Here is a 17,763-nt window from a genome sequence, read left to right on the forward strand (position 1 = left end):
ATGAACTCTTATTTATACTTCACTAAACATAATGCTGATTTTTATACTATAGTCTCTCTACATTTATTGAATCCTCTTCTAGACCTCGAGAATATGCAACTTCTGATGTCTGTATTACATCGTGTCATATATTTTCATATCATTAACTTATGCATTCTCATTATACTATAACTCCCCCCGTTTTGCTCAACGTTTACATTTCTAGTATTTCAACAACTTCTTCAAACTCTCTAAATTCTCATCTTCTCTTGAAAGTCTGAACTTCAGGGACTGAGTTTTTGTGAAATTTTCATAGCTTGTACTGAACTTGTTCACCTGTGATGTGAATGACGGTGATCTTCCACCATTTCTGTAGTTCAAGTTTCTTGCGGCAGTGTATTTGATGCCTGTGTATTCTCATTATTCCCAATTCTGTGATAGTTTTCGTAGTTGCCTATCTGCAACTATTTCGTAGTTGCCTATCTGTTCCTTATGAATATTCCTACGAGAGTGCAAATATATAATACCAGCTCTAATGAAGGATCACTGGATTAGAAACATTAGTTGTTTTCTCTCCACAGGTGCTACCAGACCTGTTGAGTTTCTCCAGCAATTTCTGTTTTCATTTAAGGCTGATCTGAATTGCTGAGAACTGAACCCTGTTGATGTCTTTTCTCTGATCTAAATCTTCTAGTTTGGCATCAAAGCTGACAATGTCTTTGCTCTGTGCCTGGAACTATGCCAATCTTTTCTACCCTCTGGTGGTCATTCTGAATTTCTGTTCCTGTCTCACGGCCTAAAGATATAATATTTTGTCTCCGGTTATGTATGCCTTAATACTGGAATTTCTGCTTTGAAACTTCTGCCCATAAGTAATTCTGCCAGTTAACGGTCATGATTCAAATGTGTTATTTTGCAGTTTAGTAAAATTAAATCTCAATAGCTATTTCTGATCAGTAATAACAATTTGGCTTTTATTGCTGTCATGGCGTCTTCATTGGTCTGTGAGTGATGAGGAGAACTAGTGAATGTAATTGATACCCAATTCTGCTGTTATCTACTTGAAGTATTAAATCACAAATTAAGTGGCAAGTTGGATAGGTATAGTTCCTGGTCTACCGAGGAGACATAAACAAAGTAGTGTCTGACTGTTGATTGACCTATATTGCAGGATAACATGAAATTTTCAATTTCTTTTGAGATGCCTGCCCACAAGAAGATTCCTTTGTACAATCCTTACTCTTGTTTATTCTGAAGTGAACTCCATGGATATTATGGAGAATCTTTTCATTCATAGTGTTTTGCGATACAAGTCTATGATTGAAAACTAAAAGGTCATCTATTATATGTGGGCGGCACGGTGGCACAATGGTTAGCACTGCTGCCTCACAGCGCCAGAGACCCGGGTTCAATTCCCGCCTCAGGCGACTCTCTGTGTGGAGTTTGCACATCCTCCCCGTGTCTGCGTGGGTTTCCTCCAGGTGCTCCGGTTTCCTCCCACAATCCAAAAATGTGCAGGTTAGGTGTATTGACCATGCTAAATTGCCCGTAATGTTAGGTGAAGGAGTAAATGTAGGAGAATGGGTCTGGGTGGGTTACGCTTCGGCGGATTGGTGTGGACTTGTTGGGCCGAAGGGCCTGTTTCCACACTGTAAGTAATCTATTATAATCAAGTTCCTCCTTTGTATATGATATATTTGAAAAAACTAGCCTATTGATTCTGTTTTGACTGCCTTAACAGAACTTCTTGTTTCTTTTATCTGATGCCATACTATGGATTTGGGTTTGAGACAGACCTGTTGAGGAGGATGCAAAGACTTAGATTTCAAGTAACACTCATTTTCTTTCATACCAAGTACTGCTACACATGGTAATCATCAATATATCAGGCACTGACTTATAGCGACGTTAGGTAAGGACTAAACCATCTTTATGTGTTCATGTCCATGTGCTGTCTGAGCTTCTTCTAGAGAAACTCACCTTTGTCTCTTAATGTGTCCTTATAGCGTGATGTAATTCACCCCACATTGTGTACAATTTGTACTCAGTGAGGTGCAGCTCTGTGACATCACTACAAGGTTGCTCCAAGGTCCTAAAGCCATAATACAACATTTACTTCTGCTTTTTGAACTTCTCAATTTTCCTGTAATTTCCCAGAGGCAGTAATGACTTCATTATAACTGGTAGAAATGTTTTTACATTGTCAGTAAGGACTAAATCTTTTGCTTCAACTTGATCAACTGTAGTTCCAGATAATGCATCAGCTATGATCTGTGTTTTCCAATTCGTAGACTGTCGTTTAATCATAATAACCTGAGGCTGAACTTTGGATTGTAACAACATTTGGACTATCTCCTTGCATTCTAATAATGTAAATATTGGATTGTGGACTGTTTCTATTTGAAAATTCTCTGCCATCTAGAAATCTGAGAAACATTTACAGCCCTTTGATTATGACTAAACACTTTTGTGCTATGGTTGCTAAACATTATTCTCTGTTCCTGTTAATGTCCTGATGTGAAATATACAGGCTTCCTGCTACCAAATCCTGAACCTGGATTAATGCTATACCTAATTCTCTTGAAGTTGCATCTGCATCCATCAATGATGACAACCTTGGATTGTACTGAGCTAACAGATCTGAAGAAGGCAATTTTGTTTTTATCTTCAGAAATGCTAAGATCTGCCTTAGATTACAAAACCATTATTGACCTTTTCCAAAAATATCTCTTTAAATGTGTGTAATTAGAGACATATTTAGAATTAATTCATCTACCTGATTGACCGTTCCTGGAAATTGTTGAACAGCACCAAAATTCTCTGTGGGAATTCCCTTCTTGATGTTGCCTTCCTCAGATCGACCATGGTTCCACTCTCTGGAATGACATGGCATAAGAATGTAATTCTTGTCCTTGCAAATTGACATTTTTTATTCCACTTAAAGCTGCATTCTACAATGCTTTAGGAACTTCATGAACTCTGTGACAATGTTGTCATGCTGTGCATAAGTATGTCATACATATGACAAATTACCCCTTTGTTACCCTCTAGGATTTCAAAGTTTGCATGTTGAAATATTTTGAGAGCTCATGGTATTCCAAAAGGTAGACAATTATTACAAAATTACCCAAAAGGTTCTGATGAATGTGATTAACAACTGTAATAGTCTAGGGGCATTTGTCAACTGTTAGCATCAAATTTCATAAAGTATGCTATTGTTTTTAGTTTTGCCAAACTGTCAGCCACAGAAGACATTGTGTGGTTTTCTCTCTGGACTGCTTTATTCAATTGTGTGAAGTCCACACGTAACCTGAGCACACCACTGCCACCCATGAACAATGATTTGTTAGCATTTGTATCCTAACACCGTTTAAAGGTGTATCCAAATTTTATGTTTTATTAAACAAAGTAAACTGCTTCACAAAAAGGAATTCAAAATGTGAAGGTTACCTTTTTAAATGTTAAAAGTGTTGTCAGGTGGCTTAAATTTTGGAAGTCTTTTTAATCTGTTGACATTTGTTATTAATAATACATAGTAATGTGCTTACATTATGAATGTGTGCGACAATGAAATTATTGAACTCATTATGCATTGTGCATAAAACCTGTAAATCGTTTGATCTGAAATGCAATCCTTCCAGGTACCTTGCTGAATTTGATTGAGACTTATAGAATTAAAATTTTAGTTTTTGTTTGGTACAAATTTGAACACATTGCTTATTTATTTATTCACGTCTAACCACAGGAATTTAAAGGTAGATGATGCACACAGAAGGATAAGTATTTTGCAAGTAGTATTGTCATGTTATATAGTGTTACCAAAGACACTCTCCCAATCTTTAGGTCCCCATCCATTTACTGGATTTACAATAACTTTCCTTTTCTTAATTTAGTTTTATGTCTTTTTCCCTCTTTGTCCAATTTAGCTTCCTTAGGAATATTAATTGTCCCGTATTTGAATGTGAGGTATTTTCTTTTTTGAGCCAATCTCTTTCAAATGACAGTTTTGCAGAGTATCCTGCTCAAGAGATGTGGTAGGACAATTTCAAGCTTAAAAGTAAGTGATTCCTAAAAATCTGTTCTGATAGATGTTTTCGCTATCAGTGGCACGGGTATTTTCAGTTTTGCTGTCTGACATACATGCCAATGCTATTATTGCAAGCTAGGTTACAAATACTATCATGACAGATGGTTGATTTCTTTTCTCAGGCACCACCACCCAATTTTGAACAGCTGAGCCCTGCTCATCTGCAAGCTCAGAAAACAGTTCTGCAAAGGCATGTCGTGCAGGAAGTACATGAGGTGGAATATCAGGAAGCTTTAATCACGCTAAAAGAACAAGTACGAGCAGTGGAGGGAATGGATATTAAGGAAACTCTGCAGGACCAGATCCGACAATGGTTTATTGAGTGTCGGTAAGGAAAACAGATTCATGAATTTCCTGGAGCCACCCAAGCTTCTCTTTCAGATCTTGTTTAAATCCAGCCACAGTTGAAATTCTCAGTACTTAACCAGACTATCCTTAGCTGATATTGTTGCAATTCTTAAACATGTGGTGTGAACACTATTGTTTATCACAAGCATGAAATGAATAAAATTTAGTTTCCAAATGCTGATGACACCCAGCCCTATCTCCCCATTACCTCTTTTACTTTTGCTACATTATTGGAATGCTTATAGCTACGTTTTGTGCACAAAATTGCTGTAGAAACTCAGCAGGTCTTCACTGGTCTTCAAATATTAACTCTGTTTTCTGTCAACAGATGCTGCCAGAGTTTCTGCCAACTTGCTGAGTTTCTCCAGCAATTTGTTTCTGTTGAAATTCTTTCACCTTGTTTAGGATGTGATTGAAGGCTGCAGATTGGTGACCAACTATTGCACCATGGATTGGGGCCTGAAAATTGAAGGGTATAGGACAAGTAGAAAGGATAGGAAGCTTGAAAATGTTAGTATGGGGATAGGTTTCTTTGTTTGTTAATCGTGGTATTCACAGAATAGAGGAATGGTCGGTATTAACATAACCAACACAAAATGTTTCCTTCACTAGTTTTACTGGTTTTCCTTTCTGTAAGGTAGAACATAAAGGAAGAAATAAGTGGGAGCTTGTTCGACTGGAATGGCAGTATTCATGATTGATCTTAATCTGCATATAGACTAGAAAGGTCGGAAATGCACAAAGTGCATAGATGAGGAGCTGATTGAATGTTTTTGAATAATTTCTTGCAACAGCATGTTCTGGAGATAATTGAAGAATAAGCCATACTAGACCTGGTATCATGCAATGAGATTGAATTCTTTAATGACCTCAGACTCCCTTCCTGTTAGTGACCGTAATATTATTGGATTTTACATTCAGTTTGAGAGAGAAGAGTGTGTCTGAGACTATTGTTTTAAAAACTTAAATAAAGGCAATTATGTGGGCAGAAAAACTAAAGTGAATTGACAAACTAGGTTAAGGAAAGGCCAAGAGAGATTCAGTGGCAGACAGTTAAGCGAATACTTCAGAATGTGAAAAATAGATACATTGCAATAAGTAAGAAAATATCCTGTGGATCGATGTGCCATCCATGTATAACTGGAAAATTTAAAGATAGCGTCTAACTTAACGAAAATACTATGCAAACACAAGTGATAGAATAAAAGGTTGGACATAACATTTTTTTAAAAAAGCAAAGAATGACTAAAATAATTAATAAGTGAGGGGAGAAATTTGAGTGTGAGAGGAAGATAACCAGAAATATAGAGATAGTAGGTCTTGCATTAAATGTCGGACAAGATCCCATTAATTCTTCCTTTATGTTCTACCTAATAGAAAGGAAAACCAGTAAAACCAGTGAAGGAAACATTTTGTGTTGGTTATGTTTGCATTAAATGTTTGTATTATAGAAAGTCTTTTGGAGAACTGATCACGGTAAATAAACAGGTAGCAGATTAATTGAACAGGTAATTTATGTTAGTGTTCATTAAAGAGGATACAAGGAATCCAGAGTAGTTATACATGAAGAAATGGAAGGAAAGGAGGAAACTAAGAAATTTACAATTACCAGAAAAGTGGTACTGTAAATATTTGGAACTGTTTGGCTGACAACTGCCTGGTTCCTGAAGCATCCTGGAGTCTCTATAGAAATAGCCGTACTTGATACATTGCTTTTCATCACCCTAACTCTATAGATTCAGAAAAAATATCCCATTAGATTTGACCATAGAAAATGCAACTCTGATCTTCAAAAAAGAAGGGGACAGAAAGTAGGAAACTACAGGCCAATGGGGTTAACATCTGTCATAAGGTAAATCTTAGAAGCTATTATTAAAGACATTATAGCAGTACACTTGAAGAAATTCTAGGTAATCAGGCACAGTCAATGTGTTTTTGTGGAAGAGAAATCATCTTTAGCAAGTTCATTGGAGTTCTTTGAGGAAGTAATATATATTGTGGATAATGAAGAACTGATGAATGTACTGAATTTATATTGCCAGGAGGCATTTGATAAAGTGCCACTTCGAAGCTTTTAATGCAAAGTAAAAGCTCATGGTGTAGGGGATTAGTATATTGGCATGGATAGAAAATTGGTTTGCTAACAGGAAGCATAGACGAGTTATAAATGTGTTTTTGCAGGTTGGAAGGACTTAATGAATGGTGTGCCACAGGGATCAGTGTTGGGCCCTCAACGTTTTTGCAATTTGTATAAGTGCCTTGGGTGAAAGGACAGAAGTGGACAGCATGGTAGCTCAGTGGTTAGCACTGCTGCCTCGCAGCGCCAGAGACTGGGGTTCAATGCCTGCCTCGGGTGACTGTCTGTGTGGAGCTTGCACAATCTCCCCGTGTCTGTGTGGGTTTCCTCCGGGTGCTCCAGTTTCCTCCCACCAGTCCCAAGATGTGCAACTCAGGTGAATTGGCCATGCTAAATTGCCCATAGTGTTAGGTGTATTAGTCAGGTGTAAATATATAAAAGGGGAATGGGTCTGGGTGAGTTACTCTTCGGAGGGTTGGTGTGGACTTGTTGGATTGAAGGGCCTGTTTCCACGCTGTAGGGATTCTAATTCTAATTCTAATGAATGCCAAATTTGTTGAGGCTAAACAAAAAGCAAAGAAGTATGCCGTGAAGAGATTCTCAGGATTATATATATGGGTTAAGTAGGGGCAGTACAGTGGCTAGCTGTGGGCAATGTGAAGCCTCAAAAGACAAAAGAGCCCTGAAAATAAATTCCATAAGGAGAAGAAATAACTTGCACAAATACTTTTTGAAACATTGATTCAATTTTTTGAAAGGCATCATTACACTTTATAAGAGGCTATGCAATTGCAGATTCTGTACTGTAATCAAGAAAAACAGAAGATAAATTTGCAAGTTGAGATAAGGAGTTTATTCAATAAGTCATCTTGTGTTCTCTTGCATTGAGACCCTTCACATATTGGATAATAAAACTTTTACAGTAAGTCTTTCCTTAACAATGGACCAAACCCACACACACTACTTCAGTAGTTCTACTAAAGTTTGTAAAATTTTAACAAGTTCCTATTCTTGCCCTCTCGTCGTCCTCCAATAAAAGCAATCCATGCCATTTAACTTCCTAATTGCTTAATATACCTCCTTGCTAACTTTCTGAGTTCCTCGTATGAATACACTAAATCCCTCTGAACATGAATATTTATAAATCCTGTGCATCTGACTACCCAAGTGAATAACCTGACACACCCCACATTAGATTCCATGTGCCACCTTTTTGCCCACTCACTTAACCGACCTCCTGTTTCACTTTGCAGGTTCTTTGTGTCCTTCGAGGTTTTTTTCACACCTAACATTGTATCATTTGTAAACTAAGTTACATTTCTTTCGCTATGTCTTTGGTTATTAATGTAGATTGTAGCTGGTTGAGGTCACAGCACCACATTAAGAAGAACCATCACAACTCTGTTAAAACGTTGACAAATCTCTTTTTTTTTGATGAATAAAGGTTTATGAACCAACAGCAGTTGATTTTAATAAAGCATTTAACAAGGTACTGTAACGTTGAAAGATTAAATGGGACTATCTCTCTGAACTTTAATGTAATATTGAAGAGTTAAACTGCACTGACTGAACATTCTGAGTGGGGATGACATTCATGAAAGAATGCGGATGACTCCCAGTCCATTCAAACAGTCATTTGCTACTATTCCCCTACTATTACCAAATAAAACTCTCATTCAATCTCTTCCATTCAGAAACACTTTCTAGCCATCCCCTGAAGCTAGGTATGTCACACCTACATTGTCTTGGGGAATCACTGAGTCAGGAAATCGTCTGCATAATAATTCTCCAGGATTAGGGAATTTACATTTGCATTATCTCTGAGGATGATCTCATCGTACCACGGTACTAAGGATATCATGTGGTTATGGGGGGGGAGTGGGGTGTGGCCAGAGTATCTGTGAGCATGACCAACTGACCTGTATAAAGGGGATGTGCTTCCTTTTTTCGGTGCCTCACTTTGACTCTATTTTAGACAGCCAGTTCCCAACAAATTCTCCAATTTAAACAAATGCCGGTGTTCCCCTCCATTCTTGAAGAGTTTCAAAGCCCCCTCTGAGGATGAAAAATATTTCTACTCTCTCAGAAGTGATCCCTGAACTTTAGACTGTCACACTGACCCATCTAAGTGAACGTTCTTTCCACATCCATCTTGCCAAGACCATTGAGGATCTTGTACACTTCAATCAATTCAGCGCAGATTGAGGAGCAACTATGTAAGGAGATCACAGTTAGGGCAAGAATAATAGAATTGTAATAAGGAATTTCAACTTTCCTAACACCGACTGAACAGGACATTGTTTAGGCCACTTTTGGAATATTGCGTGCAATTCTACTTGCCCTCCTATCGGAGGCATGTTGAGAAACTTGAAAATGTTCAGAAAAGATTTACAAGGATGTTGCCAGAGCTGGAGGGTTTGAGCTATAGGGAGAGGCTGAATAGATGGGGACTGTTTTCCCTGGAGCATCAGAGGCTGAGGGTGACCTTATAGAGATTTACAAAATTATGAAGGGCATGGATAGGATAAATAGACAAAGTCTTTTCCCTGGGGTGGGGGAGTCCAGAACTAGAGGGCATAGGTTTAGGGTGAGAGGGGAAAGATATAAAAGAGACCTAAGGGGCAACTTTTTCACGCTGAGGATGGTACGTGTATGAAATGAGCTGCCAGAGAAAGTGGTGGGGGTTGGTACAATTGCAACATTTAAAAGGATGGGTATATGAATAGGAAGGGTTTAGAGGGATATGGGCCAAGTGCTGGCAAATGGGACTAGATTGGATTGGGATATCTGGTTGGCATGGACGAGTTGGACCGAAGGGTTTGTTTCCATACTGTACATCTCTATGACTCTATGATCCGTGAAGAGGATGAAAGGGGTCACCTAGCTTGTACAGGTTTTAATAAACTTTAACTGTTTGCAGAATTTTGTGTGCGAATTATATCTCATGTGTGAAACTTCGGGAAAAGAAAATAACAGTAGATTAATAAAACTGATGCTCATAGACTACAAGAGTCAATGGTCTAAGCATATTTAAGGATAGAAAACAGTGAGCTAGGGTAAGTGGTTGTTTTTCAGATTGGATGATGGCAGTCAATGATGTTCCATAAGATTCCAGCTAGGACCACTAATTTTTTTTTTAGATTACATTACAGTGTAGAAACAGGCCCTTCGGCATGCATAAATCACTGGGAGTTTGGTATACAGAGTAAATTTTCATAATTTGCTGTTAGTACCAAAATCTTCATGCTATAGGAAACAAATGGATGTTAATCAACTGACATAGGCTAACCAATTGAGCACACAAGGGGCAAATAGAAAACACAGACAACTTTGAGGTGATATATATTGGCAGGTGGGATAGGAAGAGGCAACGTGGACATAAGAGCACAGTCCTGGTACTTCATGGGATATATTGAGAGTTTATGTCTTGTTGGCTTGATGTGCCCACAAGACATAAATTGATCTAAATTATTTCAAAAAAATTATATTTTTTTAAGTAGGTGTGAGGTTATCCATTTTGGACCAATAAAGTATAGATTAGGGTACTTTCTGGATGGTATGAAGTCAAACAAAGTGCATGTCCAAAGAGACTTGGGAGTTGGGGCATGGAAAGTAATTGAGAAATTAATAGAATGCTGGCCTTTCTTTCTAGAGGACTGGAGCAGAAAGACACAGAAGTTATGCTGCAGTTGTACAAAACCCTGGTTAGATCCAACGTGGTGTACTGTGAACATATCTGGCCACCACACTTTCAGAAGGAGGGAGTACAGCGCAGGTTGACAAGAGAAGATATCGGTACTTAAGGGGTTAAGTTATGATGAGAGAATAGACAGGTTAGGTCTGATTTCTTTAGAATTTAGAAAGTTAAGGGATGAATTAATCAAAGTCTTCAAGATATTAACCGGCAAAGACACTGAAGATAAGGATAAACAATTTCCACTGGTTGGAGATTCTAGAACTCGGGGGCATGGCTTAAAAATTAGGGCCAGACCATTGGGGAAAGATGTTAGGAAGCACTTCTAGTACTACAAAGGTAGAGATTTGGAACTCTCTTCAACAAAGGCCAGTTGATGTTAGATCAATGATTAGTTTTAAGTCTGAGATAGATAAAGTTTTGGGTCAAGATATAAAGGGATATGGGACATTAATCGGTGGAACAGGCTTGAGGGGCTGTATGGCCTACTCCTGTTCCTCTGATCCTACACAACATGACCTTGTTGGACTCAAATGGCTGCTACTGATCACATAATTTTCAAGTTGGCCACATCTCCAGAAATTTCTGGCAGTATAACCACAAGATCAAAGTTAAACCATCACCTTTGTGAAAACGTGCACCTATTATTGTTGGGTCACATTGCAAGAACAGTAAAATAAATAGAAGTACTGAGCTTCAGTATTGAAAATAAAAAACTAAATTGATAGTCAGTATGTCTACAGAGACACTAATAATAACCATCTAGATCCTTGAACTGAACCGTGAATTTTGACTAAAAGCACAAAGTGGCTTCTTTAATCTAACTTTAATCCTGGGCAAGGTTACATCAAAATTCCTCTGGTCTTTGACGGGCTTTAATTGTTCATTTCTGAATCCTTGTCTCAGTCTTTTTTTTTAAACTTCCAGCATAGATAAAATGCCATAAACAGGCTTAAAGCTATGTTCCAATCTTCTTGAATCCTATTTCCAGAGGATTCTTCTATTGGCCTGCAAAGTAAGTTGGTTCCCTTTAAATCAACACAACCTTGCTGTGTCATCACCAATTTGAAATTCTGCAACTCTTACCTTCAGCTATCTGGACATACCTGAACATTAACTCCTGGATGAAGGAACCCTCACTGGACTTAAAATTTTCCTGATGTAGGGCTTTTGCCCAAAACGTCGATTTTACTGCTCCTCGGATGCTGCCTGAACTGCTGTGCTCTTCCAGCACCACTAATCCAGAATTAAAATTTACATGCAATGTAAGAAAGACCGAGGGAGTATGTGTGTGTGTTGCTTTAAAACATTTTAAAACAGATGACATCATGAATGGTGACAAGTACAAGAGTTCAGTCTGCCTACTGTTATACAGTAATTAGCATTTGGGATCTTGGGTTCAATAAACAGAGTTCTGAGCATAAACGCAGTTATTACAATGCAGTTTGCAAAATCATAAGGGGTCTGGAGATAGTAGATCATAAAAAAGCATTCCTTGTATAAAAGCATAGAGAACCAGAGGCACAGTTTTGAACTGCTTTGTAAGTGTGAGGTAAGGAGAATTTATTTCACAGCTAGTAGTTAGGGTCTGCCATGTTGCGGAAGCAGGTTCAAGTGAGTTATTCTAGAGGGCTTTGGATGCTTTAAATAGTGCACAGTTATGAGGAAGTGGCAGAAGATTGGTACCAAGTTAAAATGTTCAGAGAGTCAGTGCAGGCACATTGGGCTGAATGGTCTCCTTCTGCATCATGGCAAGATTTGTAATGCCAATAAAATTCTGATTAGGCTCCAATTAGGGCACTGCATCCAGTTCTAGCCACCACACCTTCAGAAGATTGTGAGTCATAGAGTCGTACAGCAAAACCAGACCCTTCGGTCCACCATTTCTATGCTGACCTGTACAAAACCAAACTACATTAATCCTATTTTCCTGCATTTGGTCCACAGCCTACTATGCCCTGGCATTTTAAGTATTCATCCAGATGCTTCTTAAATGTTGCGAGAGTAAAATAGTGGAAACACTCTCATTGATAATTTCAAAAGGAAATTAAATGGGATCCTGGAGAGCTGGTCTTGCAAAATCACAGGGATAGAGTAGAACTTTGGGACTGACTTGATTGCTTTATAGAAAGTCAGCATCCCTTTATCTTGTAATTACTCTCTGATTCTGCGCCATGCTGTCAACATGACACTGCTGTGTTCTGCACAAAGTGAGATGCAGCCAGCAGTTCTGGGTTCACCGGACCCAATGCTGCTGTCTTGAATGAGATGACAGCACCAAATTTACCTCTACCTTGCTCTGCCTGAATTGGCAGGAGGGTTAGGTGGAGGTTGGTCATTGTCAGAAAACAGCACATCCAATTTTACCTCCTTGCATACTCCATGATATAATACCTTGATTAATTTGGAGAATTGCTGCTTTTTAAGTGTTAATGTTTTATTCTTCAATCTAGAAACACAACTGGGAGGTTTCCCAATTTCCCTGATGCAGAGAAAGGTGGTTCTGCAGCTATTTTTGCTACAAAGACTCCAGAAGAGGTAATTTTCACGACGAATCGAAGGGTTATATTCAGACGTTTGTGATACATAATTCGGCTATAAACTGCAATTGTTTAAATGCCAGTATTTGACTTTTGTTAATGTGTTCTACCTTATAACTTAAAATTCAACATGTCCGCAGATAGTATCAGTGGCATTTTTAAGCAAGCTATAGTTTTCAGATTAGAACTCGCACTTAAAGAGAGAAAAAAGTCATCCAAGTTTCTTGGTAACAATTTCTATCCATTAAACCTTTTTGAGGAGGGATTGCAGCTTTGGAGCAGTGATTCTGTGATTGAGATACAGCTGCATCCTGTTGCATGTTATTGTCTTTTCTAGATTATAACATTTTTTCTGAATTAAGATAGCAACTGCACTGTAGAGTTTCAGTACTGTACTGGACTGACTAATGTAAATTGAAGTTCAAACATTGCAAGTTGTGATTTTGAATGTATTGGCTTCAAAATTCACAGGGAATTGTGCAAGGGAAGCCAATAAGATTCAAAGATCCCAGCAAAGCTGTGGGTGCACAGGTCCTGTCAACTTTAATCAGGACCTCATTATCATTAATAATAAAGACTGCTGGAGAAACTCAGCAGCTCTGGCAGCATCTGTGAAGAGAGAAACAGAGCTAACATTTTGAATGTGACATGACTGTTTTTCAAAACCATAATAATTTTGTTGTTAATGTATTCCGATGAGTGAAACGGATAGCTAGAGAGTGGAGAAGGTAGTACCTTCAGTACAGATGTGATGGCATCTTCTTTTTAGTAAATCAACCAAGGCCACCTTTCATTCCTCCAGTTTAGTTGGCACTAAAAACAATGACATATCCATCTTACAACTGTTGTAGTTGTAGCAATATCTTTTGAGACATAGTAAGGATAGCAACCGGCATGGAAAATGCATAGTGTTATCACTGAGTGCAGGGATTTGACTAACATTGCATGCCTAGTTTATATGCTTTCATATATCCACATGTTTTGCTTGAAGGGGACAGAATGCTCACTCTTGTTTTTTCCCTTCCTTCCTGCACAGTCTCTAATATTTTTTACAAAAGCAGGTTTTCTCGTTAAATAAGTTGGCTTGTGCTTTAATAACTTACCACTCTCCTCAGGTGCTTCAAGAATTTGTTACACAAGGTGAAAAGAAAAAGAAAAAGAAAGAGAAAAAGGACAAAAATGAAAAGAAGAAGAAAAAGAAGAAAGGGAAAGCCAATAAAGAGGTAATGTTCCAAATGTTGGGTTTTGTCTTAAATTCCTCTTACATTCAGTGGTGAAAATCTTTCTCAAAAGAAGGCTCAGTCTTTCTTGTGCTAAGGATTCACCTGTATTGCTTAATATCTAATTGTATTTTGTCAGTTGTGATTTGACTTAGATAGTTTGTCCTTTGTATTAGCTGTCATTAACATTTCTATGATAGTCCAGTAGACAACACTGATGAAAATTCTGAGATGAGCTCAAAGTCCAACCAAATAGTAGCTTTCTTCTACATGATACATGCAAACTGGACAGTAATTACAGCCCTTTTTCAACTGCTATAACCCTTCCTGCAGTATATAAAAGAATAAAACTATTACATTGTCCCTAATGTGGCCACACTTGGAGTATTGTGTACCGTTCTGGTTGCGGCATTATAGGAAGGATGTGGAAGCATTGGAAAGGATGCAGAGGAGATTTACCAGGATGTTGCCTGGTATGGAGGGTAGGTCTTAAAAGGCTGATGGACTTGACACTGTTTGTGTTAGAAAGAAGAAGGTTGAGAGGTGGCTTAATAGAGACATACAAGATGATCAGAGGATTAGATAGGGTGTTCAGTGAGAGCCTTTTTCCTTGGATGGTGATGGCTAGCACGAGGGGACATAACTTTAAATTGAGGGGTGGTAGATATGGGACAGATGTCAGAGGGAGTTTCTTTACTCAGAGAGTAGTAAGGGTGTGGAACGCTCTGCCTGTAGTGAGAAAGTGAGGCCTGCAGTTGCTGGGGATTAGAGTCAAAATTAGAGTTTTTCTGGAAAAGCACAGCAGGTCAGGCAGCATCCGAGGAGGAGGAAAATCGACTTTTCAGGCAAAAGCCCTTCATCAGAAAAAAAAAGAAAAATTAAAAAAAGAAGTCTCATTCCTGATGAAGGGCTTTTGCCTGAAACGTCGATTTTCCTGCTCCTCGGATGCTGCCTGACCTGCTATGCTTTTCCAGCAAAACACTCTAATCCTGACACTTATAAACTTTAAGGACATTTAAATGGTCATTGGATAAACATATGGGTGATAATGGAATAGTGTAGGTTAGATAGGCTTCAGATTAGTTTCACAGGTTGGCACAACATCGAAGGCTGAATGGCCGATACTGTGCTGTAATGTTCCATGTTCCAGTGGAGAGCATTCACTTCTGAGTTTTTTCTTTCCTTCTGTACAGACCCGAGCACTTTGAAATTGACTAGCTATTAGCGAGTTTTGAGAAGATTTGTAGCTCAGGTTGAGGTTCTGGATGCAGATTTGCTCACTGAGCTGGAAGGTTCAGTGAGCAAACCTACATCCATTAACTAACTATATCTAAGTTTCTCCCTCAGCTCAATGACACCCATTCAGAATGCTCTTGAAACTGACTTTATTGAATCAACTGAATTATAATTAGAACTCACTCCTGAAACTTCCATGGGAAAATGATGAACAAGACACTAAGGAGATCAGAGGGATCTTGGGTTGATTGTCCACAGATCCTTGAAGACAGCAGGACAAGTTAATAAGGTAATTAAGAAGACATATGGAACACTTACCTTTATGAGTCATGGCATAGATTATAAGAGCAAGATGGTTATGTTGGAGCTGTACAAAACTTTAGTTAGGCCACAGTTTGGGTACTGTGTACAGGGTTGCAGAGAAGATTTGCAAGGATATTGCCTGGCTTGGACCATTTTAGCTATGAAGAGAGGCTGGATAGGGTCGCATGTTTACTTTTGTGCAGGGAAGGCTGATGGGGGACTTGTTTGAAATGTACAAGATTATAAGAGATAAGGAGTAATTGGAAGCAGCACTTTCCCCATACCTGAAGGGTCAAAGACGAGTGGGCATAAAGCTAAAAGACAGGAGGTTTAGAGGGGAGTTGAGGAAAACATTTTTCACTCAGGGCGTGGTGGGAATCGTGAATATACTACTTGGGATGGAATACCTCACAATGTTTAAAAAGTATGCGAATTAGCACGTGAACTGTCATAACATTCAAGGTTATTGGCCAAGTGCTGGAAAATGGAACCATGCAGATAGCTTGGCAGAGACTCAATGGTAAGGTATAATTACCATTGTAAGGTATGACTTATGGCTAAAATGCTCAAAATTTGAAGTATTGTGATGGGATTAGGTAGTGAGAAGCTTTTTTTCCTGGTAACCAGAAGAGAAGAATGTTAAAACAATTCTCAGTGATTGTTTTATTACTGAGAGATGAATGTTTTTTATAATGCAGTGAGTTGCTATGATTTAGATTTTGATAGATGTTATTTGCACACGAGTATTGCATTCACATGTACTCTCTTTCGTCATTTGGAAAGGATCTCTCTCCCTCCAGGATTGTGACTATTTTTGCTGGAGCCTTATTTTGTTGATTGCGATATTGTTTTCTTCATTGTTTTGCACGTCTTTGTATCCATCTTAAATTCTAACAGCCACCATACTATTTTAGAAAGTCGATTAAATCTAGAAACTTGCCAGTCGTCCTCCTATGCACTGTTCTTCCAGTAGCTGCAGCATGGCGAGAGGAGACTGCTTTGGAGGAGAACTTCTCAGCTTTGGGTCTAGAAAGTCTCGCTACAAACCCTATTGCCTTGACATATTTAGCAACAGGATGGGATGGTTGGCTAATTGGCCACTATGAGGGAATTTATTGGTAGAGTGCAGTGCTAGAAGGTTGAGAGATGACCTGTAGTATCATGCTGCACAGACCCAGTACCATTCCTCAGAGTGCTACCTCCATTGACCTAGCAATCTGATGGAATATAGGTTTCTGGACTGCTGTGAGACTATTCAAGCCCCTTTGAGCATGATTATCCATTGTTATGAAGATGTGTGTGTACTGTACCTTTTAAGAGAGTAAAAGCTAGCAGTGACAGCACCAAGTGTTCTCAATAAGACACAATGTAACATGTGCTCCAGCTACTCGGGTAGCCAGTTGCCTGAAAACGACAAAGCAGATTCGAATTAGGCCAATCGGTTTAAATTATACCCTGAAAAATACCAAATTCCAATCAGGTTTGAATTGAGTATATTGACAATCTTAAAAGGCAATGACACAATCTGATGCTTTGGGGTATAAGACCGGGGAAAATTAAATAGTTGGGAGGAGAACTGCTACAGGAGACCAACAGGTGTAGACTGCTAATTAGAGCTCTCTGAGCGGTACCTATCTAGAGAAGGAGTTTGCACTGAGAAAAACCTCAACACTAACCTGGGGAGCAAATTACTGACGAAGATAAAGAGAAGATTTGACTGCTGCCTGGTTTTAAAATTAGAATTTTTCCGTAAACCTTAATTGGGAGTATTATTGGACTAGTGTTATGGAAGGGAAGGTAAAGGATAGGTTAGAGGAAGGAATTGTAAATAGTTGTTAGTTAATTATTCTTTGTTATACTATAAGAAATAAAGTTGTTAATTTTTACTTTAAATAGTTCTTGGCCTCTCGAGTTTTCATAGATTACTGCACGGGATACATCTTTTCTGTGTTGCCAGTTTAAATTAAGCAGGAGGGTTTACCCCGTGTCGTAACACCATAACAAAGACAGGAGTAGTCTGGTAACAGGATTTCATATCTTCAGTGTGACCTTTCACCACAACACTCAGATATTGATTGCCTTCTATTTGTGTTTCAATGGAAGCTGATGCAATACCACTAGATGCTGCATCATTACCAGGCCTGCGACTGTTCTCATTAAGTTGGCATCATTTCCATGCTAGAACGCATGGTCTCCAAACTCTGTACAAAGCCCTGTGCCAAGTTGCAAGAGACTCCTTCATGATCCATGACAATTATAGCAGGCTTTCTGCCAAGTTA

At 38.6% G+C, this 17,763-nt stretch overlaps 1 protein-coding gene across 5 annotated transcripts in view; it reads left to right on the top strand.

Moving 5' to 3' along the window:
- The window catches only part of drc11 (dynein regulatory complex subunit 11), a 164,865-nt gene that overhangs the window by 44,368 nt on the left and 102,734 nt on the right, over positions 1 to 17,763 (top strand). For all 5 annotated transcript variants that reach the window (XR_015757595.1, XM_087988764.1, XM_043693070.2 and 2 more), the window contains exons 6-8: positions 4,189 to 4,394; positions 12,639 to 12,723; positions 13,841 to 13,948. Coding sequence is in view for 4 of the 5 variants with exons in the window: in XM_087988764.1 (XP_087844890.1) it covers positions 4,189 to 4,394; positions 12,639 to 12,723; positions 13,841 to 13,948 (399 nt within the window). In the remaining variant the exon portion in view is untranslated. The remainder of the gene's footprint in view (positions 1 to 4,188; positions 4,395 to 12,638; positions 12,724 to 13,840; positions 13,949 to 17,763) is intronic.

Source organism: Chiloscyllium plagiosum, unplaced genomic scaffold (assembly GCF_037043375.1).
Source record: "Chiloscyllium plagiosum isolate Xiang-an unplaced genomic scaffold, Cpla_swu_hap1 HiC_scaffold_7, whole genome shotgun sequence".
In the NCBI taxonomy this organism is placed as follows: Eukaryota; Metazoa; Chordata; class Chondrichthyes; order Orectolobiformes; family Hemiscylliidae; genus Chiloscyllium; species Chiloscyllium plagiosum.